Source organism: Ammospiza nelsoni, chromosome 18 (assembly GCF_027579445.1).
Source record: "Ammospiza nelsoni isolate bAmmNel1 chromosome 18, bAmmNel1.pri, whole genome shotgun sequence".
Lineage (NCBI taxonomy): Eukaryota > Metazoa > Chordata > Aves > Passeriformes > Passerellidae > Ammospiza > Ammospiza nelsoni.
The window spans coordinates 10,033,020-10,060,078 of record NC_080650.1 but is presented as its reverse complement, the minus strand read 5'-3'; the positions used below and the strand labels follow the sequence as shown (position 1 = coordinate 10,060,078).

The window sequence follows — 27,059 nt, the reverse complement described above, 5'->3', positions numbered from 1 at the left end:
GATCGCCTGGAATCCTGCTGTGTGTTTTGAGGAAGGGGAATGGGGGTCCCCTGGCTCTTGCAATGCCCTTTTAACCCTGTGTGTTCTGACTGCACCCCACAACTGCCATCTCTGCACCTCCCTCTGGTCCCACCAGCAATGCACTCCAAGGGCAATGCTCCCTGAAGAAGAACCTCAACCCAACCTGTCTGAGGCTCCTCCAAGAGGGGAAGCCCACAGCCCCTGTCTCCCCTGCGTGGCCTGGCCCTTGGAGCACAGCACGGCACCACCTCCTCTCTGCCTTGTACCCCACGAGCCCCAGGCCTGCTTCAGACCTCAGCAGGTGGTTTGCAAGCAATTCAGTGCTGGGGGGATAAAACAACCCTGCAAAAGGTGCTGCTGCCTGGTAGGAAAGGGCAGGAGAAAGAGCAAACAGGCTTTTTTTTCCCCCCAGGAAGTACATTGGGAGGGATTTCTAGCCTTCTATTTATAGCAGGGACTGGCTGACTGGCAAAAAATAAATATTTTCTCTGCAGAGCGGGCAGCAGCTCTGGAGGAGAGACCCAAAGGACCTAGTATTTGCCTTGGTGGGGACAGCCATTCCCCCACCCATCACCGAAGTTTTCCAGCAAACTCCTCCCCATCTGGGTCTGTCTCTCCAGCAGAAGTAAATTTGTTGGTTCCTGGTTTGTCAGAAGAGCAAGGAGCAGAGTTCTTTCCTTTGGACCGCTGGTAGTGCTTTGGAGAGCAGTAGCAATGGGGAGATGGGAGCATCGGGGAGGATGGAGCAGGTCTGAGCTGACAGACCCTCTCTAAAGCACCGACCCTTCTTCCAGCCTGGCCTGGGGAGCTGGCACGGAGCCACCCGCTCCGCTGGGGAGGAGGGGCTGCACCAGGCGCTCCAGGGCTCTCACTCCCAGCCGGGGAAGGGGGACCCGGCAATGCCACCGCGTCAGTATCGGGGATGATTGCTATCGATGGCCAGGTAGGTGGGAAGGAAGCGGAGAATGCCAGGAATGTGGCGGTGACGCCGGCACCCGGTGTCAGCCAGCAGTGGCACTCCCTAACGACGCAGGCTGTCGGAGCTGGCTCCTGAGTCATAGCTCCTGCTCCTGCTGCGGCTGCTCCTGGGGCCCGAGCTCCGGCTGCTGCTCCAGCTTCGGCTGCGGCTCGTCCGGTAGCTGGAGTAGCTGCGGCTGCGGCTCGGGGAGCGGCTGAAGCTGCTGTACCAGGAGGAATAGCTGCCGGCGCTGCTGGACGAGGAGGGGCTGGGACGGTAGTAGGGGATGGGGCGTTTGCGGGCACTGTGGGGACACAGAGATGCGGGTTACCAGCAGCACAAGGACACACTTACTGCCAAATCTCCAAAAAGCACTGTTCGCTCTGGGCAATACTCCCAAAAATGTGATTGTGTTTGTTTAAAAGGAAAAAGAGATCAGGTAGCTGACGGGCTTTGGGATTCAAACCACCCACCCCCACAGCCCTGGGGAAATCCCAGCCACTCAGTCTACTTGATGTTGTCCCAAAGAGCCCTCTGCATAAAGGGTAGAGTCAATAGTTGACTCTTTCCATTATGGGACACCTACCACAGGGCAGGGTGAAATAAAAACCTGTGAGGGAATGCTCTTGGCACCTGAGTCCCTGCTCTTAGTCTTACTTAATCTTCTTTTTTCCCTTCAGCTATTGTAAATTGAGACCCTCTCCATCCTCCCTCTGCCTCCAGCTGGAAATGCCCAAGCTCTAGAGGAGGGGTGGAAGGGCCTGCTGATCAGGCTCAGGGAACCCGGTCTCCTGGAGAAACCTCCTCTGGCAAGGGCTGGGACCCAAGGACAGCCCTCACCCCCCGGGGAGTGCCAGCTGAGCCTGTCTCCGCAGGACGGGACAGCATCCCCTTGCCTTGTGATGCGCCGGGCTTCCAGGTGGCTGGGAGAGTCTCTCCGGCGTTTCCTCAGGGGGGAGTAGGAGCGGCGCCGCCGCTGCCGCTGCCGCTCCCGGTGCGACTCCTTCTCGCTGGAGCTGTATTTGTGCTCCCGCTCGCGGTCCCTGCGGAGGCACAGCAGGGGATTGTCACTGCAGGGGCTTGGGGGGTCAGGGATGAACAGACAACGACCTATGGAGGCACAGATGGGCAGAGGACACTCAGCTCCCAAAGGGACAACTCTAAGCGCTGTGGTGGTGTCACCTCTGAGTGCTCACACAGCTGGACAAAGAGACTGGGTAACACTAATGGCATCCAGCAGTGTCTTCCAGTGGCTTTGCACTGCCAAGCCAAGATGGCTTCCAGGGCCCTGTGTCAGTGGGTGCAGTGTGTATTTAGCTCTTGCTGGAGCTGGCAGGAGCAGCCCTGCCAGCAGGCCCCACGTGAGCTGAGGGCCTGGTAGCCCTGCAGGGCTCTGTAAGCCTCGCCAGAAGGAGTGCCGGTGTTGCTATGGTTTTCTCTTTTGTTAAATTCCCACACACGTCAGCACAGGCCCTTCTGTGCAGTGTGGCTGATTTCATACACCCTGCTCAGTGCCATCTGCAAAGCAACATATTACAGGTCAAGGGCCTGCCTGATCCCTGCATGCTGCAAGTGTTCTCCTCACCAGCACGGGGATTGTGAAAGCCTGCAAGAATCGACCCTGGCAATGTACGATCTTGAGGCTGCAAAATGTTCACAGCAGCACAGGTGCTACCAGGAAAACCTGCCAAAGGCATCTCTAGGGTTGAACTGGGAGGCTGTTTCCTATGGTGTGTGGAGGGAGTAGAGGTGCCTGGACTGTGTTTCTCTCTGCAAAGCTGTGAGCACCAGCCTCAGGGTATCTGACATCTGCCCTCACAGCAGGGGCCCTTCCATGAGCCTGACAACTCTTTGTGAGAGCTGTGACTTTCAAAAGCAGAGTGTATTTCCCTGCTGCAATCAGATCCATGTCTGACAGGCCTGCTGGCTGTGTGGGCAGACCCAGCTGGAGCCTCGGGCTCTGCCCACCACCCATAGCAGCACGACAGTGATGGAGGCAGGGAAAGTGTGGGGCGGCAGGTACCACATGGGTGGGCAGCAGATGCCACAAGCAGACAGCTGTACCTGCTACGGCTGTAGCGGGAGTAACTGGGGCTCCGGCGAGGCCTCGAACTTCTACTCCCAGGACTTTTTTTGCAGGATTTGGAGGAATAGCTGGGGGAACGTGAGGAAGACCTGGAGACAGGAAGGAAACATAAAAGAGTTAAAGATGCTGGAGGGTGAGGCTGTACCAGACTACTCCAAATGACGAGCGGGTAAAGATGTCCCATTCCCCAGGGTCTCAGCCCAGCTCTGCATGGCCAGTTGTGGATCCCACACTCTTACACCTCCCCCTGCAAGGAGCCTGCTGGCTGCCAAGAGCGAGCCACTGCCCTGGGTCACAGAGACACCGTTCCAGCTGGCCCTACCTCCTTGCCGAGGAGCAGGACCTGCTTCGGGAAGAGCTGGGCGAGGCCCGGCGGTGCGAGGAGCGGCTGGAGGCGGGGGAGGAGCGGCCCGCGCTGCTGCAGGAGGCGCTGCGGGAGCCGGGCCTGCGCGGGGAGCTGCGCGCCGCTGAGGGCAGCGGCATTCGCTTCTTGTCCTCTGAGGAGCCCAGACATGACGGTAGGCACGCTCTGTGAACAGACATTTGGGCACTTCTTGAAGCTGTGGCTGAACCCCCTGGCTGAGGGGAGCAGCATGCTCCAGCAAATAAATATTCCCATCCTTCCATTCCCTAACTGGAGGTGAAAAGGACCTCTCAGCTCCCCAGGCTCTGTTGCAGAGGACCCCATGTGTGCGTGCTGGAATCCAAGAGCTCACCCTCTGGGCTCTGCCAGGGAGAAGAGGTCTGGAAGAGCACTGTGGCAGCAGCTCATGTGCCCCATGCCCAGCAGAGCTGTCAGGCTGGCAGAGCCTGGTGGGGCCAGCGAGCAGTGCTGGTGCTGGGCAGGGAGTGAAGTCAAAAGTGCTGGAGCAGGGGAAAGGCAGAGCATGGCAGGGCAAGGGCTGTGCTCCAGCCTGGCTGGGGAGCAGCGTGAGTGGGCACTGAGCAGGCCTGTCCTGTTGCCTTTGGACAGCTGCATGAATTCCTCCTCTTCCAGAAGTGCTCTGGAATGAACTGGGGTCAGAGCCCAGCAGCCAGGGCCAGCTGCAATCCCAGCTCCACCCATGTGAAGGCAGAGTTACCCCACTGGAGTCACCGTGTAAAAAGTGCAGACAGACCTAAAATTTTACCCTCTGACTGAAAAATGAGGCTTATTCTTACTAAACCCCATTACCCTGGCTCCCTCCTGTCACATTCAGTGCTCCAAACCATGTCCTGGCTCTTTCAGCCTTTAGGACCCAAGGGCTTGAGCTGGAAGAGCTCCCTACAACCACAGCCTGAGCACAGCCCTGGGTACCAGCCACCACGCTTCAGTGCCCTCATTCCCAACATGCCCTGGCAAAAACCCAGGAATGGGAGCCGGTCATGGAGGCTGGCAGCTGCTCCCGTCTCCTGAAGATGACCTGTGGCACTGGGTGGTGGTTGGTGGCCCCAGTGCAGAGCTGCTGCTGTGTTATCCTGCAGCCAGCCAAGTCCTTGCCCCTCCCTGTGCTCCCCACTAGCAGGAGATGCTATCTTGTCACCCTGGAGCTGTGCTGGATGAGCTGGGAAGAGGACGGGGCATGCTGGGTTTGGCTCTCTGGACAGGTGAAAGAACAGGCCATAATGATGTTAGTGGAAACAAGTCCCTCTTCCCTTCCCCACATTAGGCAGAGAGGGAGAATTAGCATGGCACCCCCCAGATGCTCCTTTCACACTGTGCCCAGAAGGACCAGAGACTTTTCTGACATGGCCATGCCCAGGGGAGCAGGGATGTGCTGTGACCATAGCCTGACCCAGGCCCAAACCCTGCATGAGCCACAGCAATGCCAAAACACTGCCACAAGCAATGTCCAGGGATGTGATGGCTGGGTTTTATCTTTCTCCTCAGGCTACAGAACTGGTCCTTGCTGAGTTCTGGACTCCAGACTGGCAAGACCGTGGGTCTGGTTGGTACCTGCCTGCCTCCAGAGCACACAAAGCTCCCTGCCAGCTCACCTGGGCAGCTGGAGCAGGCAGGAGACACAGAGCAACAACGTACCAGCAGCTACTGGTAATCACTGACCTTCGGTCTTGTCCCTGGGCATCTGGAGACAGATTTTCCAAAGCTGTTCCCTTGGTGTGGGAAAAGCAACTGGTGAAGGAATTTCCTGAATCAGAGCTGTTATCGCTGTTGGCCAGTTTGGGCTTCCCGGACGAGAAGGCATGGCCAAAGCCATCATGGACTAGACTTCTTTTCTCCTGGCTGTCCTTTGACCTGGATGAGCTCGTTTGAGTGGAGGGAGGGGAGGAAGTATCGTTTCCTGAGTCATATTCATGATACTCTCCATTCTGGCTGGCTAGGTTGCCAGGCGGGCTGTCTGTTTTGGTAAAGAGGTCAGCAGAAGACCCTGACTGAGAGATCTGAAAGCAAAAAAGCCATTTGGCATTGTTTGAATGGTTTTTGGGGGGGTTGGTTTTGGTTTTACTTTGCTTTTTTTTTTTTTCAAATAAACCCAGAAATTTTACCATCATGATGCACTGAAACAAAAGGAAAGGAAAGAAACAAAGTAAGAAAGAAAGAAAAAAAAGAAGAAAGGAGAAGAAAACAAAAGCACATATCCCTAAAAGAAATCCACAGTAAGAAGAAACTTATTTTCCCCCTGCTATAATAACGGGAAGATTTAGAGATCATGCAAAGAGTATCAGCATGCGGTTCATGTTAAACAAAAGAGTTCAACAAAGTAAGTGGGCAACCAAAGAATTAAAATAACTAACTAAATAAAAAATGTAACAGAGGACAAAGCCCTTATTTAACCTTAAAAAGGGGAGGAAAATAAAGGGGGTATATACATATAAAAAACCTGCATAATCCTTGCAAAGAAAACAAAAATGAAACAAAAACTTAGATGAGTGAATTTTTTTTAAGCTTCCTTAATAAAGTGGCTGAACCAATGTCACTAAAATAAGCAACAAAAAAACAAATCAAATCAAATTAAGGGCTTCTGTACAAAGCAAAAACTGGCAAATAAACAAGCTTATCACTTTGAAATAAAAAAAAATTTAAAAATAAAAAGAAAAAAGAGGGTGAGGGGAAAAAAGAAAAATCCCTTTGGAAATAAAAGGTATACAGATATTTCTTTGTGTGCTTTTTACCCCCTGAAGAAGATATAGCTAATGCGCTCAAGTGACCTCTAATAAATTCCCTGGTGTCTTGCGGATAGCATCCACTTACCCATCAAGAACTCCTCCTTTAGTAGGTAAGGTGTAAGAAAAAAGGAAGAGCGGGCAACATAAGTCCATCATTAGAGTCTCAAATTACATGAAAAAAACATAAACCCTCTCTTCAATCCACACTGCCAACTGTTTGCTGCCTCCTCTATGCAAATGTCATGACTGCTTTTTGTCTGCTCGACTGTCTCCCTTATTATTCATTTTTGTTTCCTTCTGCTTGGAATTAGCCTGTCCAGCCCGTTCCTGGAGGCTGATGGCTTGTGCTGAAAGCTGCAGCTTGCACTGAATCCCCCTGAGCTGTATGGAAATGACAAAGGGAACTCAGCGAGGGAAGAAGCAAAAGAATGGAGGAGGAAAAGTGTGTCCCCACTGTGAGGAAGGGGACAGCAGCCCTGCTCCTGCCAGCCTCTGCAAGGGGGTCCAGACACACCCTGGCTGGGCTGCTGAGCACAACAAGGCAAGCAAGGACCCCAAACTCACACAGACTGACCTGGGCAGGGCTATTCTCTGGGACCCTGAGCACCACCAAGGGAATTTGCATCATTCCAGTATTTTATAGTTCAGTTTTAACTGCACTGGCATTTACCTGAGCCAGCTCAGGCATGTGGCAGCACTGGGAGTGAGGCTGTGCTAGTGCTAACATCTGCCCTTGCAATGGGGTGAGAATTAGGGCCCAGTGCACACATCTGGACTCTCATGTGGCCTCCTCCTCTTTCACTCAGAGCCTCCACTCTCCTCAAACCCACTCGTGAGGTTTGGTGCAGGGTTCTTAGAGTGTGGACACACAGGTTTGGCTCCCCCCACTCAGGACAGTCCTCCAAACACGTTCCCAGCAAGCCGTGCTCCCTCAAACTCGTGCACATGCCCTCATGCCACGCTCTGGGGCACACAATGCCCCATCTATGCCATGCTCTCCACACCAGGGACCTGGGCCATGCCCTCACCAGTCTGGGACCTTCTGAGCCAAAAAACCACATTGCAATGTTGGTGCTATCTCAGGCAGCAGAGGAGACCTGGATCAGCTGTCACACAGCAGGCACAGGGCCAGTCCCTTTGGAAAGTTTAGCTCTGGATTGGATGACTTTTTCATCCCCAGAGGGGCTGCAGACTCAGCCTGTGTCATGTTTCACATGGATCTCCTTCATCCTATCAGATGGTGCCTGCACATCCACGCTGCTGCCTGTGGCATTCAGTCTGTGTCCCCAGGGAGGGCTGCTCCAACCCAGTTCAAGGTGCTAACTGGGACAGGGACAGCTGACTGGGACACAGGTGCTGAACCAGCAGGGACTGAAACCAGAGCAGAGCTACCAACACCCACAGCAGCTCTCAGCACAGTCTGCACAAGGATGGCTGCCCACAACACTCTGCTGCTCTGAAAACACCTGGAGCTGGAGGATCTCCAAGTACTTTCTGTGTTGCCAGGGAGAGAAGCGTTACTGCTTCTGGGATAAGGGATTGGTTCATCCAAGCAAATCCATAATGGAGTTCCCCATCTCCACCCCACACTAACTTCTAACTGATGCTCAGTCCCAGCTCAGAGGAATCAGAAGCCCCAGCAGCAAACATGGGAAATTAAGTGATCCTTCTTCATTAGCCAACTTGCACCTTCAAAGCAGAAGCCCTGGACAGAGCAGAAATATCTCCCAAATGCTCCCAGCTAGGAATGAGTGGAGACACACATTGCAAATCCTCATTTCAGCATCTGGAACTGCTCCTTGCTTCTTCTCAGCTCTAGCAATTCTCTACAGGTTCTTCCTTACTCCAGCAGAAACTGGAATGTCACAGGAGCCCAAGGGAGCCAAATAGCCAGCTCTGCTTTTCACCAGCTCTTGCTGAAACCCTGATGCCACATCCAGAGCCCCAAGAGATCTGACCTCTGTGCTATGGACCGCTGCACTCTCCCCAGCCACATTCCAGAATATACAGGATTGCACTTTCAAATATATTACCAGGAATTTTTCTTAAAAGATGGGTTTTGGTTTGCATTTAAGCTGAATCCTAACCCAGAGACAACCAGTTTTATATCACCTTTAAGTTACAGGCAAAAAATCAGCATGTGAGGTACTCCCTGGCTGCAGGAGTAGGATGAGCATGGAGTGGGCACAGGGTTGTTCCAAGTGTCACTGACCCCAGCATCACACACAGAAATACCTTCCTTCTGTTCCTTCCCAGTTTAAACTGAAAGGCTATTACTGCTGCCAAGAAATACAGCAGTTTCTTGGCATTTCTAAACCAGCTTTTCAGACTGACTGCAGGACCTGGCATCCTTGCTTCTGCTCTGCCTTGGCTGACATCTACCTTCAAAGCAGCAACTGTTGTCAGCATATCACAAAATCTGTCAAATGACCGGGAGGATCAACAAGCTCCTCTGTAGTTCAACATCTGTGGCAGGAACTGGGAAGAGGCAGTGTGGGTATCAGTGAAATATGGAGCTGACAGTCTGCGTGAGGGCTGGAGGGTCTGCGTGGGGCCAGGGGGGACACAGCAACTTTTCAGCCCCACCACCCTGGGGCACCAGGCTGTAACCAGTGGCTTCCTGCAGGCTCTGGGGGAGGTTCTGCCCTGCAGCAGGAGCCAGGACAAGTCTCAGGGTGCTCAGCTTGCCTGCCTGCTCAGACCAATTCCCCGTATTCCCCTCTGGATGATCTTGGCTTTGCTCGTGGTCCCATTTTACTGTGTCTGAAAATCTTGCCAGTCACCCAGGATGGAAACAGAGTACCACATCTAAAAACATTGCACAAAGCTCAATTGAATCACACCATTCTGTGTGATTCTGAATTCTAATGCCTTTTTACTTTTCTCGGGTGGCTTAAAAGAGCCTGCTCTTTCACAAATATAATTCTCTCTATGTGAACATTTGGATTTCCCCCCACACACAACACCTAATAAGTAATCAAATAATCTCAGTGAACTTTGTTTCATCCAGCTTTCAGCAGAGAACACACTGCTGCCCTCAAGGGAACCCAGGATATGTATTTATTGGATTTTTTTTTTTTTTGTTTCAAATCATTATTTAATCAAGATGAGGGGGGAGCAGAAATGAAGCACTCACTCATATTCCAGACTGTAATTCCAAGTGCAATCCCAGACCAAGAGGCAGCGCAGACTAATAGATTACAAAAATACAATCACTGCTCTTCTTCCAATTAAACTGCACAGCTCCATTTACTGTGCCACAAACAGCCCCGGGGCGAGAGACGACAATGCTCAAAGTTGTCTCAGCCATGCGGGGACAGCAGAGTGGCACAGCCTCACTCAGAGCTGCAGGATTTCATCCGTGGGCCTTTTTTCTCCTGTTTTGCAACTCACTTCAAAGCAGAGTTAATTTCTCTTTCAGAGGGGCATAACGTCTGCTTTTCTCTCTTTTTCCAGGCACTGTGCTAATGAAAGGAGTGAAACACTTGTGTCGGTGACCCGGGCCGGCATCTGCCAGCGCGGGGCCAGCACCTGCTGGGGCTGCTGGGGCTGCCCTGGGGCTCCTCCACCTGCCAGCGCTGGGGGACACGGCCTCACCTCTGAAAGCCTACCCCAGCTGAAAAGCCAACTTTGACTGAGTACAAAAACCAGAAGTTCTGTAGGAATCCAGTATTTTGGCACACTTATGAGTCCCTGACTCAAGGAACGCTGAGTGGGAAGATCCCCCTTTTTTTGGCTGGATGGGGAGTTCAGGGTGAGGCTTTCTGTGCCACAGAGCAGGGAGGCAATGGCACAGCTGTCCCTGCAAGCCCTGAGCTTGGGTTATTTGGGACTGGATGGTGACACTGCTGAGCAGCCTGGCTCACTAATACACTGCTGGGGTAAACTCCAGACAATGCCAAGCAAAGGTTTGTTTCTTTTCAAGGATCTTTTTAGCCTGCTGGGGTGCTGGCATTGTATCCCCACCTCGGCTTGAGCCAGGCTGGCACTGCTTTGGAGCAAGGGTTTGTCCTCCATCACCTCTTTTTGGTACCTGGTGCACAGCCCAGCCCTTCAATGGATACAGGCAATGATCCTTTCCCTCCAGCTGCTGCTCCCAGCACTGAGCTGTGGATTTGTCACACAATAACCAGGGGTAACCTCAGTCCCTCGGCTGGGAGGGAAAAACAGGAAAAGGGAAAAAAGAGTACAACTTCCATATTTATAGGTTTTGCCTTTCTGCTCTTGAAGGGCCCTGTCTGCTGTCAAAAATATACTGCCTAGCACTCAAAAGAATAGTTTTTCCTATGTAAGCCAAAACCCAGGCTAGAAAACAGCAACAGCAAGCTACCATAAGGTTTCCTCAGCCTTCCAGCACACTCTATCCCAGTCCCTGCACAGCATTTCCCCATTCTACCTTCCTGCAGACACGAGCACAAAGACAAACAGCATCATTTGGGCCAGCTGTACCCCACTGAGCTTCACTGGAAATCTGGCTCAAGCCTGTGATAATTTGTGGCATCACAAATGAGTTACAGTGAAAGCAAAGGAGCTGGCAAGGAAAGTGTGTGCACGGTGCAGTTATCTTCATCAGCAACAACAAAGGCAATTAGATCCGTGCCCTGCAGGTATTTATATTGCACTGCTAAAGGAAAGCAGGGTGGCACAGTCATCCATCTGTGTCGGTGTGGAATAAAGTGCCTGCAGCTGGGCAGGGGTATTCTGCACAGAAATAAATGCTGCACATTACCCACAGCCTCTCTGTGCCTGCTGAGGCACAGGCCCACAATCCTGCTCTCCACAGGTGCCTCTTGCTGCTGCACGGGATTAAAGGAGGAGGAGAGGGAGAAGCTTGGAAATTCACTGCCATAAAGAAAAGTAGCAGGGAACTTCGAGGTGTTTCTGCATGTGTACATGCATGTGTGGGTGCATCAGCTTTTGCATAAAGAGGGAAAGAAGCAGCAAGGTAGATGCACAGGCAGGGCATTGTTTTGTGTGCTTTATTCCCCAGCAGTTCCAAGCAGACCTAGTTAGAAATTGTGGCTGTTTCACTACAAAGGAATGAAGACAAATAGGGTGGGGAGGATAGCAGAATTTACCACAAAGCACTTCAAATTTTCAGAAGCAAAATAATGTAGAATAAAAAACATCTTGAAAAGCAAAACCTTTGTTTTGGAAGTGCTACAGCATTATCTCATATTTCCCTGTATCTCTGTGTATTTTTCCTTGATCCTCCTTGGACAGCCCCTTTTCTATGGAGATATGACAGTGCATCTCCCTAGGTAAGGTGGTTTGGTTTGGAAGCCTGTGCCAGATGGAAGGATAGGGAGTGTAGCATACCAACTCTCACAGAGGACTGAAACATGGCATTTTTGAATCATAAATCTGATTTTTTTTCACAAAATCCTTTTTCTCCAGCTTTTTTTTTTTTTTTTTTTAATATATGATCAACATATTCTGCAAGAGCACATTTTCATTTCAGGCTGCTCTCAAAGTCTGACAGAATGAAGCTTATTCATAGAACAACCATTTAACTCATGAAAAGGAAAGGCTTCAAAGGGTTGTGTATAGTCATTAATAAATGAGACTAAAGGTTCCCATTCCATTTTTCTCTTGCCAGTTTTGAGTACATGATATTTAATGACCTTATTCAGCAAAATTTCAGGGGCAGCTCTTAACCAGGGGCTTCAATTTGAACAAGTGCTTAAATGTGCTCTTGAATGGTGTCCCAAGAGAATGTACTTCTTTTGGGGACAGGAGGACAGTAGTGGCTTTCATGAGTCATTATGCCTTTTAGTCATTAAAATATTTGCCTAAGTTATTAACCCTTACTAGAAAGAATACAGAAGTATCCTGATGACTTCTACTTTGCACCCACCCCCTGCATCTGGAACTATCAAGCTCTTGTCTTTCCTTCCCTCCAGCTTTTCCATTTGCTTCACTCATTTACCTCGAGTGAAGCAAAATGGAAAAACAAGTGCAGGATGCTTGAGTTTAGCTCATTTTAAAGCCTTTAAAATTTTAAATGAGAGTTTACTCTTTCTCAGGAAACAGAACAGCTGGCAGTTGGCCTCACAGGACTTAGGAAGCCTGGCTTCCGAGAGAGGAAACCTAGCACTAATTAAAAACTAGGCTTAGGCTCAAAAGCATTTATGAAAAATACACTGCTTGAACTCAACAACACCCTGGTGACATGATGCAGTCTTTGGCTCACTGTTTTTTTTTGGGGGGGAGGAGCTCTGAGCTCAGCAACACCCTCAGTTCATGACAATGAGCTCCATACCTTGTTTTTCTTCCCGTGCACACACCAGCGTGTGGTGTGAGGTTCTGCTCTCCAGGCTGCCTTATAAGGCTTTACAAGCAGTGACTCACATGGCCCCACACGCTCTATAACGAGAGCAAATATGCATATCTATAATGTTGAGAGACAGCTTGTGCCTGTCTGTACCCACGTACAATCCCTGGGTATTTTGATCAGCACGCTGTCTGTGTGGGTGAGTGGGTAGAGTCTCTCCTCTTGCTGGCACCACCTCTCTCCTATCTGATGTAGCTCCTGCGTGTGGCTGAGCTATTTCCAACTGATGACTGGGCCTAAAGGAGAAAACAACTTTGGGGCTTGGAGGACTCTAGTCAAAACACCTCTAGCATTACACATCCACACGTGTGACTATCAGATCCTGCACTACCTCCAGTCCTATGCAGCAATTTCTCTCTCCAGAGTGCCTATCTGATACCAACACCACAGTCAGGGCATCACACCTCTGCTTTACTGCTGCCAGGAACAAAGGGGAAGCATGCCACAGAAAAGGAAGACTGATATCAATCTCTATCTAATATTTCTCTCCATCTCTTGCTCCCTTAATTCATGTATTATATCATCTCTTTCTGTGTATATGGAAAAACATCCCAAGGCACTGAGCCTGATTTTACCCTCAGATGCACATGCAGTTCCCATTAGCATCAACGAGGGCTGCTCATAACTTCCAAATTTGGCCCCTGGGCTTGTCAGTCCAGAGAAACAGTCATCTTAGAAGGATCCTGATAGTCAGAAAACATCCCATGCCAATAATCACCAGCTCATTAAATGTAAATGTTCCTTCTGTATATGTTTGATACCCTTTTTCAGCCTGAAGGACTAAACTTTTGGACGTAAAGACCAGTGAAATAAGTTCACATCCAGCTGAGCAAAGACTGCATAACAAACTCTTCCCTTTAAAATATCGTTTCTGGAGGCCACTTTTTTCTTTTTCTTTTTCTTTTTTTTTTTTTTTTTTGTTAAATGTCCTCAATTCATTATTCATAGGCTAAAGACTTTTCAAGTTTTCCCCCTCTCCAGCCCCACCCTTGGTGTGAAAGTGCTGAAGGAAGGAATGACTTTACATACATTGGAAAACAGCACCATGAATTAATAATACAGTTTAACCAAGTTCGTCTAACATCACTATAATTGAGTTATAAAAATTTCATATCAGAGTTCTTGCCCAGATTCCTCTGGCTACTTCAAGCAAAGAAGGACAGTGTGTAATACTTACTACTTCCTTAGAAGACAGGAAGCTGTAGAGTGGGAGGGTTTGGCTGGCTTTTTGACTGGCCTGAACCTCTGCAGAGGAGCTTCTCCTTGCTGTGATCTTTGAGTGGTGCCAGGAGCGCCTTTGCCGTGTTTTACGCCCTTCCTCCCGAGACCTGGCCCTGTGCCTCCAGGAGACAGGAACACCAAAATGTTATTCCTTAGGATTGCACTAGTGCCCTTTCCCAGCTCCACACCAACCCTTTGCAGGTCTGTGCCAGGACTCTGCGTATGGGAGACTGTCCTTCCACATGACTGCTCTGTGGAGTCATGAGGGAGAGGAAAGGGATGTTTTGCTTTTCTACTTTAAAAGAAAAATAATAATTTTGCATCCAGGCTTTGGACCTTAACCTCAAATTTCAGCTCCAGTGCATGATTTTATGGTGGCTCGAGGCAAGCCATGACCTTCCTGCACCATAGAATGTTCCTATGGTGACACACCTCCAAGAGAAAACACACTCTGCTCTTGCATGAGCACCCCTCCAATTACTGATTGCATTCCTCCCCCCACTGATCCTCAGCTTTTCATAAGAAAATTCCCAGTACTTAGGAGGAGTGAAGTAGGAGAGTGGGGGTGGGCTGTTTAAGTGCTTTCAGAGAACATGAAAAATGAAATTATTATGTGTATAAATGACTTGCTATTGCAGCAATGCTGGGTCTAGCACCAGCATCCACTTAGCCGGCCCCAGGATGCATCTGTCATCCAGAGGAGAGATTTTAATCAGGTCAAAGACAATGACTACAGATTGCCATGGGCAAGTATATTTCCATTGCTAAGACCATGTTTAAGGGTTTCCTGGGACATCAGCAGTACAAAACCCTTGGGCTGGGGAAGGGACACTGGACTGGAATCAGCTGTCATGGGCTGAGCATCAGCCATGGGGATTAGAAGTGACTGTCAGATCAAAAAGCTGTAGCCACTGCTTCCTGAGGCAAAACCCTTCCATGGCTGAGACCACAAACAGCTCAGCCCCCAGCGTGGCACTGCTGCTGCCAGAATGGGAAGTGGCTGTGCACAGAGAGCCTGGGGGTCACACAGGCTGTGGCAGCCACATCCTTGAGCCCAGCGGGCAGTGCTGAGGACCCTGAGCTCGGGAGCAGTGCTGTTACCTGCTCCGGCAGCTGGGGGAGTGGGAGTCGGAGCTCTCTGAGCGAGAGTGGCAGCGCCGATGCCGATGGGATTTCCGGGTGCGCCCACGAGAGCTTTAAGAAGCAGAGAAAGAAAACCAGCATTAGGTTAGCAAGTGGGGGATGCAAGAGCCAGCAGCTGAAGGCTGAGGTCGATAATGTTCAAATCAGAAGGGAGGTATGCCTTTTAAACCAAAGAGATTGGTGTGTGAAACGTGGCACAGAACATCAAGGCATGAGAAATTCTCCATCCTTTCATTGCTGCAGTGACATCTTCCTGAGATCTCTGCTAGCATTTTACACACAAGCTATTAAAGGTTGGCTCTGTAGCATGCTGGGGGAAGATTTGTGGACAAGCATGTGGGAGTGCAGCAGCCAGCACCAAGACTTTAAAGAGCCATGTGCTTGTCTTTCATCCTGCAGCCTACCCTGTAACAGCCAGGCAACTGCCCAAGACCTTCCTGTTGCTGAGCCTTGGGGGAAGCACCATCTCTGTGTGCAACCCATCACAAAACTCAGCCCTCTCCCTAGTCCTTGTTAAAAAGCAGGTGCAGAAGGACAAGGTGCAAGTGATAGAGTTCACTCAGCAGCAGCCAGCCTTCCCCACCCTCTCCAGGTGGGAGCATTTAGCCAGTCCTGTGGGCAGTTCTCGTGGATGTTGCACAAAGTACAGCTCTCCTAAGCACAGCCTGCCTTGTGCACAGTTCCTGCTTGAGAGACAGGACCATTTCCCTGGCTTCTGAAACGTGCCCAGTCACTGCTGCTGCCTTTTCTGGCAGGGCCTGAGGACAGTCCTCAGCAAACTGTGTGCAGGGGACAGAGGGCTTGCTGCAGTTCCTTTGCACCACCAGGCTATTTCTCATGGATTACCTGGCCCTGTTACCTAAGGGCTGTAGTTGTCCATGCCAACAGCTGAAGTCCTGGGTGCAGAGAGCAGGGTGACATGGATGACAGGCTAGCTGCCACCTTCTGTGCCCCACCCCTCCCATCTTTGTTCACCACAGCAGTTAATTTAGGTCTGGAAGCGTTTCCATCTGCTCAGGCTGGCATGGCTGTGCCAGCAGGCAAAGCTAACTGTGGGTGAGCTGGTGGGAACAGACTGACTTCATGGCCACACAACACAGGCTCTGACAGCACAAATACAACCTGCTTGGACAGCATTTAGCAACTTGCTGGTAGAAAAACTCAGCAAATAATTGCTTGAGAACAGCATCTCCCTTAAGACAAAAGGGCAACCTCCAGGGCAATTCCTTCAACTCTGCTTGGCTGTTTTCTTTGATGCCTTTCACACACAATGATTCTGTTTTTCTTAAACTTTGCATTTTGGGATCCTCCTTTCTTATTTCCATACAGCTAAAATCAGCAGCACTGAACATCTTTCACTCATATGGTGGATTTGTGTGAAAATCCCTGTGTTTGCCCTTCACCCCCTGCAGAAAGGAAAGCTGGTCCTGTGTGTTTTAGATAGCCAGTTGCTTGATGCAAAGATAAGTCAAAGCAGTGTGATTATAAAAAATCCTCATGGGATCCATCTGATCCACGCCTGGGAGCAAAAGATTTGCAGAAACTGGGAGTGGCTGAGCTCTGATTTGCCAGCAGAAAAATGAAGCTAAAATGCCTTGGGGCTGGTTTATCCCCCAAGAGCAATTCCAGCAGCTCTGGTTCCCTGAGGTCAGGGCACACCAGCAGGACATGGATCTGAGCTTTAACTGCATGGTTAGGCTGGGGAGATGCCTCCTTTTACAGATAACCTAGGGAGCCTCTCTTTTACCACTGAGGTTTCTAGGTGCAGGGCAGCCCAGCTTGGGGGGAAACTGAGCTGAAATTGTGCCATTTAATGTGCAGAATTCTCAGTGAAAAGGAGACTGGCTTTCTGCATGCAATGGAGATGGCCTGTGAGGCAGTATCACAAGGCCCAGCAAAGCTAATCAGGGGGTCAGTGACCAAGGTTCAGCCCCAAGACTGTTACCTTGCTCTGAAAGCAGGTCAGAAGCCACAAGTTGCAGTTCCCAGAAGACAGAGAATGAAGGGAAAACCAGAAGCAGCTTACAGTCCTGAGGAACAGTTCTTCCTTCCAGTCCTGAGGAACCCCACTTCATACCATGCTCCTCGATCATGTGCCCCACAGGATTGTGCTCTGCTAACACTCCAGGGCTGAACCTCAAGTCCAGATTTTCACAAACTCCATCCCCTCCAAGCAATCCCTTCTCTTCTCTTTGACCCCATTCAGACCCTTGGCTGTATTGTATCTCATGGGTAGGTCCTAATGCAACCTCCTAGAGCAGCAAACCAGGAGTTGCTGAGGCCCTTCCCACAAGGGTGTGCCAGCCTGCCCTTTTGGCAGGACAGTGTTCAGCCTCTCATGCTGCCCCCACCAGAAAAGCTGGAGCCTTTTCTCTGGACTGGGTGGACAAGACTCTGCACATCCGTGCAAGATACACAAAGTACACAAAGAGGTGTCACAAAAGAAAGGCAGAGGAAAGATCTCCAGCCTCTACAAGCCCTTTTCCATTCCAGCAAAACCAGAATTGCTGGTTTTAGCTTCAAAATAATAGTGAGAAATCATTAGAGTTGTGCCACACGTGTTAGCTCCAGGGGCCCCACCACATCAAGCACTTCCTAGCCCCACACTGTGCAGGCAGGGCAGAGAACTCCATGAACCACTACTTACTGTTTTTTGTGTTTTCTTTCTTCCTTTCTCTTACTTTTGGGGCTTGAAGAACTAAATAAGAAATGGCTAATTAATTCGGAGATTTCTGTTCCGATAAAAAGCTGCACAATCACACAATCAATGTTACAGCTCAGTTGCCCAAGAGCATGCAGTAAAAATGAAAGGCATTCATGGTTGTCACAGCACAGGGGGTCTGAGTGCCTGCTGACAAAACTGCTTCATGGGCTTGGCCAAAGCCCTCAAAGGGATCAGCCAACTTGGTGACTTTGCCTTTTTCCATAGAGAAAATGAGTATTTCTTGATAATGTATACACAGATACTGGAATCAGAACTCTTCCAGTCCACACCTGGGGAGTCACTGACCCCAAAACCACATGGAATGGGGGAGACCCAAGGGGATTCCACAAGGAAAAACAGAAGAAATGTCCTCTGCTCCCAATCAGTGAACATCAACCTTGAAAAGACCATTAAACTCTTATTTCTAAGGGACCACCCACACTTGCTCAACTCTTACCTGTGCCTTCTCTTCTTTGATGACAACCTGCAAGACACAAATATGTACACTGAATACAGGGTCTCACAAAATTGGAAATTTGAGTCCAAGTCAATGTGTCAGGCTCAGACTGAGCACTGAGAGAAGACCTCAGGCAGCACCTGGGCAGAATGGTTCTGCCTCTCCTTTAGGAAGCTGGTGAGGGAGCAGCTAAAAAATACTGGTTTGCAGTATTTCCCTAAAAGTAACTGAGAACATGGTCCTCAGGATAACAAGTCTTTAGAGAGATCAGATACATCCCCTGTCTCTGGTGGGTCCTTCTTCTCTGCTACTGCCTCCAGTTTTGCACTGCATGTAGAGGTGGGCCCATTCCCTGGTTTTCTGTATGAAAGACCAAATAGCAGGCAAGGGAAAAATCCTCTCTGTGTAACTCCAGAGCAGCCTCACAGCCAAACCAGCATCATGGCTCTGTCTTGCCTCCTGGAGCACCATTGGGATGACATAGGAGACACCTAAATGGCTACCAAGGGTTCAAAGCCACAGTCTCTGACCCCGGACTTCCATCAGAAGATGGCATCCACAAAAGAGCATAAGAATTCCTCCTTGGGAAGAAAGTCTTTTAGAGAAGTTCCTATATCTTTGTCTCTCCTTTTCCCTTGCTCTGTGGAGGTTCAAGCTCAACTTTTCACCCTGTTATTCACTTTTGGTAGCTTCTCTCTTTCATTCAATATATTATAAATACATGAACCTTCTTAGGGAGATGGAATCCACTGTTCTCGTCAAATATTGGTTTAACAGCTGAGAGAAAACAGTGAAATATTTGCAATTTTAAAATTTAATCATGCTCTTTGAATTAAAAATGGACTTCAGAAGGGGAAGGTGGAAACAGTCACTGGGGCTGGGAGAGGAGATTGGGATGTGGGTGTGGGGAGTTGGTCTGAGCCGTTTTCTGGTCCTGACACTCTCTGTAGGCTGGGGAGGGCTGGGGAGGAAGGGGTGGGGACCAGCACAAGCCCTGAGCACTGATCCCACTGGCATTCCAGAGCACGGACACATGTGAATAGGACAGCAAGGACAGTAGGCTGAGGCTCCACAGACCTCTCAGTGATTTGGCTTGTCCACCTCTGTGCGTCCACACCCCAACAGTTCACGTTTCTCTGTTTGCACTGGGTGGACACCCAATTCCATGCCCTCCTAGCCCAGAGGGACTCAGGCTACGCCTCCTCTTGGCAGTGGTCAGAGACTCGTACCTCTCTGCCCACTGGGACCAACAGCTGCCCAGGCAGCAGTGCCTTCCACCCCTTCTCCAAACCGCCAAAAGCCATTGCATCTTCAAGGAAAAAAATACCTGGTTTTTTTTCGCTTCTTGGAGCTTTTCTTCTTCTTCTTCTTCACAGGTGAAGGGCTGTAGGAGGGAGACCTGAGAGAGGACAGAGAGGCATTAGGGACTACAGGGCTGCTCACAGCCATGCTGGCCACCCCAACACTCACCCCACTACCAGTGGCATCTCCAGGGCAGAGAGTGGCTGGGGGTCCTGGTAGGAGCAGGATGGGCCGAGGGATGGACCCAGGGATGAGCCTCAACCCAGCTCTGCTGCCCTGAGGGGAGGGCAAGAAGATGGCTGCTCCTCCCTGGGCTGTGGAACCCCCAGGCCTCATTCCTCCATCTTACACTGACCCTTTTCCCTCATACCCAGCCAAGGGCTGCCCTTCCTGTCCCTCGCACTGCCATGGCTCCCTCACACCCAGCCAAGGGCTGCCCTGCCCATCCCCTCACACCGCCATGGCTCCCTCATGATGCTCTTCCCTCACACCCAGCTAAGGGCTGCCCTGCCTGCCTCTCATGCTGCCATGGCTCCCTTGTGACCCTCCTCCTTCACACCCAGCCAAGGGCTGCCCTTCCTGTCCCCTACCACCACCATGGCTCCCTCATGACCCTCTCTCCTCACATCCAGCTAAGGGCTGCCCTGTCTGACCCTCACACTGCCATGGCTCTCTCATGATCCTCTTCCCTCACATCCAGCCAATAGCTGGCCTGCGTGTCCCTCACGCCACCATGGCTCCCTCATGCCACCATGGCTCCCTCACACCCAGCCAAGGGCTGCCCTGTCTGTCCCCTCATACCGCCATGGCTCCCTCATGATCCCCCTCTCTCACACCCAGCCAAGGGCTGCCCTGTCTGTCCCCTCACATCGCCATGGCTCCCTCACCTCCTTCTCTTCTTGCGGCCAGATTTCTTTTTCTTCTTCTTCCCCCGAGCCGGCAGCGGCCGCTCCCCATCGCACGAAGGGCTGAGGATGGGGGACAAGACCCAATAAACATTAAAAATAATAAAAATAAACCCTGAATGGGCTCACACGGGACTCTCTGGCATCGCCACCTCAGGGACATGGGGCAGCAAGGTCAGTGTTCATGGTGGGTGTGGGTGCTGCCTCATTACCCTCTAACAAATTATTTAGTCACAGTTTAAACAAACTGTCTAATAAAGATATAACAAGACAGCTCCACCACAGCAATGCTGATTATCTAAAACATGTTTGCTGAGGTTAACGACTCCAAAACAGATTTATAGGTTTTGTTGCTCTTTGTAAATATGCTTTAAATAATTAATTGGCATTTAATTTGCATACAGTAATTATTGCAACCAGATGCATCTAACTATAATAAAGACTTGACATGTGTTAAGTAGCAATTGATTAGAAATATATATATATTTATTGAGACACTATGGTAATTGAAGGAGATATGCATCTCTTATACAGTTGTTAAACCTTGAAAATAAACCCTCCTGCAAATTAATTTCTTCTTTAAACATATGATGCTGAATCGTGTTATGTTTCAATGAAAAGCAAATACCGTGGTTAATTAATTCAGAGCATTGGGCTGAAAAAATGACAGACACTCTGTGGCTACTCATTAACTAAAGCAAATGCTTGTAAAGACAGAGGCAGCTGGTGGCATCCCTAAATCAGCCCAAATCAGCCATGTGCATCTCCAAACAGATCCACAGGTCCCTCTGAATCCCCAAATGGATCCAGGACCAAGATTTGTGGGGGCACAGCGAGATCCCCAGGGCCTCTGAAAAATTACTGAGAGTGCTGGGTTTGTGCCTCAGTTTCCCCACTTCTCATCCTGCCCCTGGGAATAGCCAGGAGCAAGGGATGGGTGGAAGCAGCCCCACGGCTGGAGAATGCTGTGAGATCTTCACTACGAAACAGGCTAGAAATTGAGCAGTTTTCTGCAGCAAGAACAAACATTATTGCTAATGAAAGTACTAATGCAGAGCAAACGACACTTTGGGGGGGACACTCAGACTCCACCACCCCCCAACACTTGATCATCCAGGGCTTGAATTACCACTGAAATTACATGTCATAAAAACTCAATTGCTTAGTGCTTTTAATACACTTTGGGAAAAAAAAATAAAAGCTCTGCAAAATGAAACTGCAGGCTAATGCTTCAGTTGTGAGCTGTGAATAATGAGTGCTTCTGGTGCAGTAAATTCAGTGTGCAAGCACGGCATGGCCCCATGGAGCACGCACATCCTCCTCCTCACTGCTCCTCCCGAGGATTTCACGGATCAGCAGCAGGATGTGGCACACCTTGGTGGCCTTTCCACCTCAATGCAGACAGAAATCTGCATTTTCCAGGATGTCTCATTGTCACTGAGCTCGGACACCTGCCCAGAGACACCCAGGGACACGGCTGGGCACTGCCACAGCCACAGGAGCAACATCTGGCCATGCAGCCCCAGGCACTTTCTGCAGAGCCCTTCTCCCTCTCCCCAGATAAAGTCTTTTGTCTTTGATGTGGCAGCTTTCTCCCGTGCACTGATCTGACTTCAATTGTTCCTCCGTGATAATAATCAAAGTCTAATTAAAAGTGTGCTTTAGATTATTGTTCTGGTTGGCCTGAAATCTGAAGATATGAAATGTGCTTTCCTGCTCTTTCTTTCCAGCATCTTTAACTGAGCAGAGAGGCTTTAATCCCAGAGACGGTTGAGCAGGCAGGGCTCTGAGACCCCAGCTGCTTCATTTACAACGTTTCATTCATTTTTCTCCTCTCAAGTGGTCAGGTACTAACGACAAGCTGATAACGAGGCTGTGTCCTAATGAAGGCAGTGCTGCTGCGCTGATCTAGCATGGGGAGAGGGGAATTGCTCAGGGTGATTCCCAGCAGACCTGGCAGGCAGAGGAGTGCTGGCAGGCCTTGGAAGACTCTGAAGGAGGCTGTAGGAGCACGCCTTGGAGTAGAAACAAACTGCATGTTTGTCCCTGCAAACTCACACAGGGATTTCATGTGATTGCACACATTTTCTGTGCACACACACAGAGCCACTGAAGCCACTCCCAGCTCTCACAGACCCCAGAGGGGCTGAGAAAACATCCAGAGACACCTCCCCTGCCACCCCCATGTGTCCCAGGGTGGCCCTGCTGATGGCCCTGGCTCGTACCTGCATGATCTGTGGTGGCCATGGTCCCGTCTGTCCCTCCCCTGCCACCCCCCATGTCCCAGGGTGGCCCTGCTGACAGCCCTGGCTTGTACCTGTCGTGGCTATGATCCCCTCTGTCCCTCCCCTGCCACCCCCCATGTCCCAGGGTGACCCCGCTGATGGCCCTGGCTCATACCTGCGTGACCTGCGGTGGCCATGGTCCCGTCTGTCCCTCCCCTTGGCACAGCCATTGGTGCTGGCAGGCTCCCTGACCACGCAGCTGCTCAGCTTCTCGGGCCGTCTGTCCTCCGCAGGGTACGGCAGGCAGCTGAGCGTCCCACTGCCGAGGCAAGAGGTGACAAAGAGCCATCAGGAGCTGTGCCCTCAGCTGGGGCCATTCCCCATGTCCTGGGGAATCTCCTTTTGCAGGCAGGAGCTGTGCAGCTGGGAAGGAGAGCTGCGGGTTGCTCTCAGTGCTCCCACAGGGCTCTGGAATGCCCCGTTCCCAAGCCAAGCTGCACCCCAGCCCAGGCATGCTGTGCTCATTCTCCAGGCAGAGATGCCATGAGCATCGTGCAGCTGGACAGCACAGGGCCAGATCCAATCCAATGGGAACAAAAACCACAAGCCAGTCAGGACATCTTTGTCTTCACTGTGGAGTTTAGATCACCAGCTCTGCAGAGACAGCACAGATTTTGCACTCCGATAGGAAAAAAAATCCAAAATCCTTTCCCATTTCAAATGTGGTTTTCTCAACCTGCTAATGCCTCCAAAACACCTTGCATCTCATCCTCAACTGGTAGCAAACTTCCTACAAATAAAGTGCTGGGCTTGTGAACACACCTGGTCCTGCTGACAGCTCCACCTTGAGAACCTGGGACAGCCCAGCAGAGTTAAGGGGAACCACCTGGGCCAGGTCAGTGCCTGCAAGAGCCCTGGGAGCTGGCAAGGAGCAGAGCAAAGGCAGGGAAAGCCTGGAGAGAGTGGTTTCTAAGAAACATTGGGGTTTGTGCAAGCTGAAATGGAAAAAAGAAGCTGCTGAATGGAGAAAACAAACCCAAACAAGTCTGCGTGCAGACACTCAGGAGGAAACTAAATAGGTTTCTAGGCCCCGCAGATATTTATTTCAAAGAACGAAAAGATTAATGAAAAGCCATAAACCATCCCCAGCAGGGGTGCTGAAAACACTGGGGTTTAGTGTCATCCAGAGCATTATGGAAGAGATAAAGCAAACGTGGGCATGTCCAGGCCCAGCCAGGCTGTGGGGTGATACCCAGGGGAGGCTGGGTTCAGCTGGCACTAAAAGTGTCCCCATTTCTTCCCATTACCACTTTAAAGCCAATCCCAGGACTGGGTGTGGGTGCCACTTTAGGGTCAGCTCTGCAAAGTCCCGTGCCTGTGTCTGTCACCAGGCCTGCCTCCTCTCCTTGGACAGCAGCACTCTGGAGCCCTCAGGCCATGTGGATCCCAGCAGAGCAGGGGGAGGCTGCTGGGATGTCCCCCTGCCAGCCCTGCAGCCACACTGAAAGAAGCTTTGGCTGCAGGACCACCACAGCCATCACACAGGGCTGTGGAGACAGAAACGAGGGCCATGAGTGTGCTGGCAGGAGGGTGGTTAAAGAGCAATGGCACGTAAAAAAAGCCCCAGTTAGGCATGGCCAGATCCTTGCATGCCCCAGGGAACATCCTGCTGCCTGCCTCAGCCATGAATAACACTCCTTGGGGTTGGAATTGGCACAGGAGCGCCTGCAGAAGGGTCACCCCTCTCTTCCCACCTGTTTTTTGTCTCTCTACAAGCATCCACTTTCTCTAACAGCCAGCTCCTCCTTGAAGCTCATTTTGTAATGCCTTAACATTCAAGGATATGCACAGCCAAATAAAAGGGACAGGGATCAGTGGGGGGAAGCTGGGTGAAATGTTTCTGTTTCATGCAGGAGGTGAATAATCCCTCTTGCTTTAAAAAGTCTGTAATAAACCCCCCAGTCGCTTCCCAACGTCTCCATTATTTTTAACCATCCAGGAAGCTACATGGTTAATCATTTTCTGTGTACCAGCTAATTGGCTTGAGGCCTTTCCAAACCCCTTTTAAGAACAGCCTTCTGAGGCTCAATCATTAGGATCCATTAAAAACGTCCCCAAATTAATGACCTGTGCAAAGCCTGAGCTGGATGCACTCCAGCAGCAGAGGCAGGGGGATCCTCCCCAGGCTGGCAGCAGGCTGGAACACCACTGCCAGGACCCGGGCACAGCAGGTGACATCCTTGTCACCCAGCCTCTAATGGGATTTCCAGGTCCTGGGGTCAAAACATATTGGCCTCAAGGCAATCAAGGACTCCTGTCCTGCAACGTGCCAGGAGCCATTTCTTCTGGGCTTGGAAGTAATTATTGATGGAAATAATTATTTTCCAATTCCATCAAAGGCTGGCTTCCATTCAACCAAATGTTCTCCTCTGATGGATGCTGAGAGTCACTAATGCTTTAAACTGGCTGGTAATCCCCTGGCGTGGAGCTCCATAGACATTGATTGAAAATATATATATATTTTAAAAAAAACATTTTCTTTTCTTATTGTCTTTCGTGTCTTTCATGACTGATATAAAAGTGATGCAGTTTGGTGTGAATGATCTCTGTGGCCTCAAAGGAGGGATTATCACACCCTCCCTGCTGTTTGTGCCTGCAGCAGAAAAGAAGAAGCCTCTGTGGGTGTTTTTGCTGGAGCTGGCCCAGGGAGAGCAGCGGGGATGCTCGGCAGGATGCTGCTGGGAGCACGGGACTCACTCAGCCCAGGGGCTGTGCCAGGGGAGGCAGGAGGGTGCCCTGCTGGGGGGCAGCATGCCCCAGCACTCCTGGTGAGGCACACAGCCTCTCTCCCCACTGTTTGGTTGCATGTTTGTCCCTAAGGATGCATCAGTCCTGGCCACGGGCAGGCAGACCAGGACAAGGCAGCTGCCCACCCATCCCACCTGCCCTCCAAGCTTCTCCATTTCCATTTGGCAATTTGATCACTTGCACTTGTTTTTCTCTTCCCTTTCTTTCTCCTGTGCAGAAACTCAGCCTGTCCATCAGACCTGTGCAGAAGCAACACAGCTGCTCCTGATGGGAGATGCCCACAGCAGGGCACGTGTGGGCTGCCTGCCCCCCACTCAGTGCAGAACATGCCCTGTGCAACCACCCACCATAGCTGGCTCATCCTGTCCCTCCCCATCCAGCATTCTCTGGTCCAGGAGGGGTTTTTGGGCTCATGGCAAATTTTGCCAATGCTGCAGTGGCTGGAAGAGAAGCAGCAGGCACACAGTGCCCTCAGCACAAGCCTCTCCCAGCCCAGCTTGCCCACCTCCACACTGTGGTGTCAGATTTGGGCTCTCACATGTATTTCCTCTCTGTGTTGGCAGCAGAGGGTCATGATCTATTGCCTACCCCAATACAAGTGATGCAGGAAAGGTCACTGCTGGGAAGGAACCCAAACATCCCTTATTTGGAGGTGGATGAAACCACCATAGACCACTGTGGCCACATGGAGGAGAAGGGATGGGCGGCTCTTTGCTGCTGGCAGTGCCCTGAGGCCAGCTCACTCTGCCTCCTTTGCCTGGGGAGGGGATGTCACACCCAGTGTGTGGGGATGCCATGGAGAGCAGCTAATGCCTGCCCTTGCCCACGGACAGATCCTGGCACTGCCCACAGAGGACAGGACAAAGGCACAAAGCATTTGCTGCCTCAGGGAGCAAACTCCCAAACCATGCCCATCCCTCCATCCTGGGCTGCCATGCTGCCTGCCACAGCCAAATGCCATCTCATCAGGCCATGGCATGTGGCGCTTGGTGACGCAGGCTGCTCGGGGAGCTGAGCCCAGTGACACCCATGCCCCCCAGCCCGCAGTGACAGCACTCAGGGGGCTTTGCTGTGCCCTTGACATTCCCTGGGTGCTGCCATCCCCTGCCCACAGGCTCCCGTGTCCCAGCCCAGCTCCCCTGGCCCTGCAGCTGCCTCCTGCCACAAACCTTCCATCAATCAGCCTTTCCCTCCAGTAACTCATCTCAAGAGGAGACAAAAGCAGGAAAATTGTCTCCCTGTGACCTTTCAGCTGCCAGACTGTGGCACCAGACCATCTCCCCACTCAGTTGTGTTGTCCCTCACCCCCACAGGATGGACCCCAGCAGTTCCAGCTGTCAGTGGCCTTGTGCAGTCCTTGTGTCCTTCCCAGCTGCCCTGCAAGCAGCAGTGTAAGCAAACTGGGGCTGGACTATGCTAACCAAGCAGTTTTTGGGGATTTTTTTATCCTTTATTTTCCTTTGCACATGCAGCTAGGTTGGGTGCTGGATGCAGAAGCACTTCAGAGACCCTGGACACTGAGTGCACTTGGCAGACCTGCACTGGCAGCACTTCCAAGGTCACAGGATTTGGGATAGCCAATACAGAAACTTTGCTACATTCCCTGCTTCAGCCCTAGCTGCCTTCATGTTCTTATCATCTCTACACCCCTCAGTGAAAAGGCAGGAGCAGCTTCAGCCAACCAAACCCCCCAAATAAAAAAGGCTAAAACATCTCCAATGAGCCTAAAAGCTGTGAATGTTTCACTGGTATTGAATGATGAAGGATGGACACCTTGCCTGGAACTG

At 50.9% G+C, this 27,059-nt stretch overlaps 1 protein-coding gene across 1 annotated transcript in view; it reads right to left on the bottom strand.

Moving 5' to 3' along the window:
• Window positions 1-1,042: 1,042 nt before the first annotated feature.
• SRRM4 (serine/arginine repetitive matrix 4) overlaps window positions 1,043-27,059 on the bottom strand; it is a 39,711-nt gene continuing 13,694 nt past the window's right edge. The window contains exons 2-13 of the mRNA XM_059485313.1: window positions 22,640-22,783; window positions 20,222-20,302; window positions 19,360-19,431; window positions 18,033-18,059; window positions 17,519-17,569; window positions 14,830-14,922; window positions 13,685-13,847; window positions 5,110-5,447; window positions 3,388-3,594; window positions 3,044-3,154; window positions 1,876-2,022; window positions 1,043-1,283 (exon numbers count right to left, since the gene is read on the bottom strand). Of these exons, the coding sequence (XP_059341296.1) occupies window positions 1,043-1,283; window positions 1,876-2,022; window positions 3,044-3,154; window positions 3,388-3,594; window positions 5,110-5,447; window positions 13,685-13,847; window positions 14,830-14,922; window positions 17,519-17,569; window positions 18,033-18,059; window positions 19,360-19,431; window positions 20,222-20,302; window positions 22,640-22,783 (1,675 nt within the window). The remainder of the gene's footprint in view (window positions 1,284-1,875; window positions 2,023-3,043; window positions 3,155-3,387; window positions 3,595-5,109; window positions 5,448-13,684; window positions 13,848-14,829; window positions 14,923-17,518; window positions 17,570-18,032; window positions 18,060-19,359; window positions 19,432-20,221; window positions 20,303-22,639; window positions 22,784-27,059) is intronic.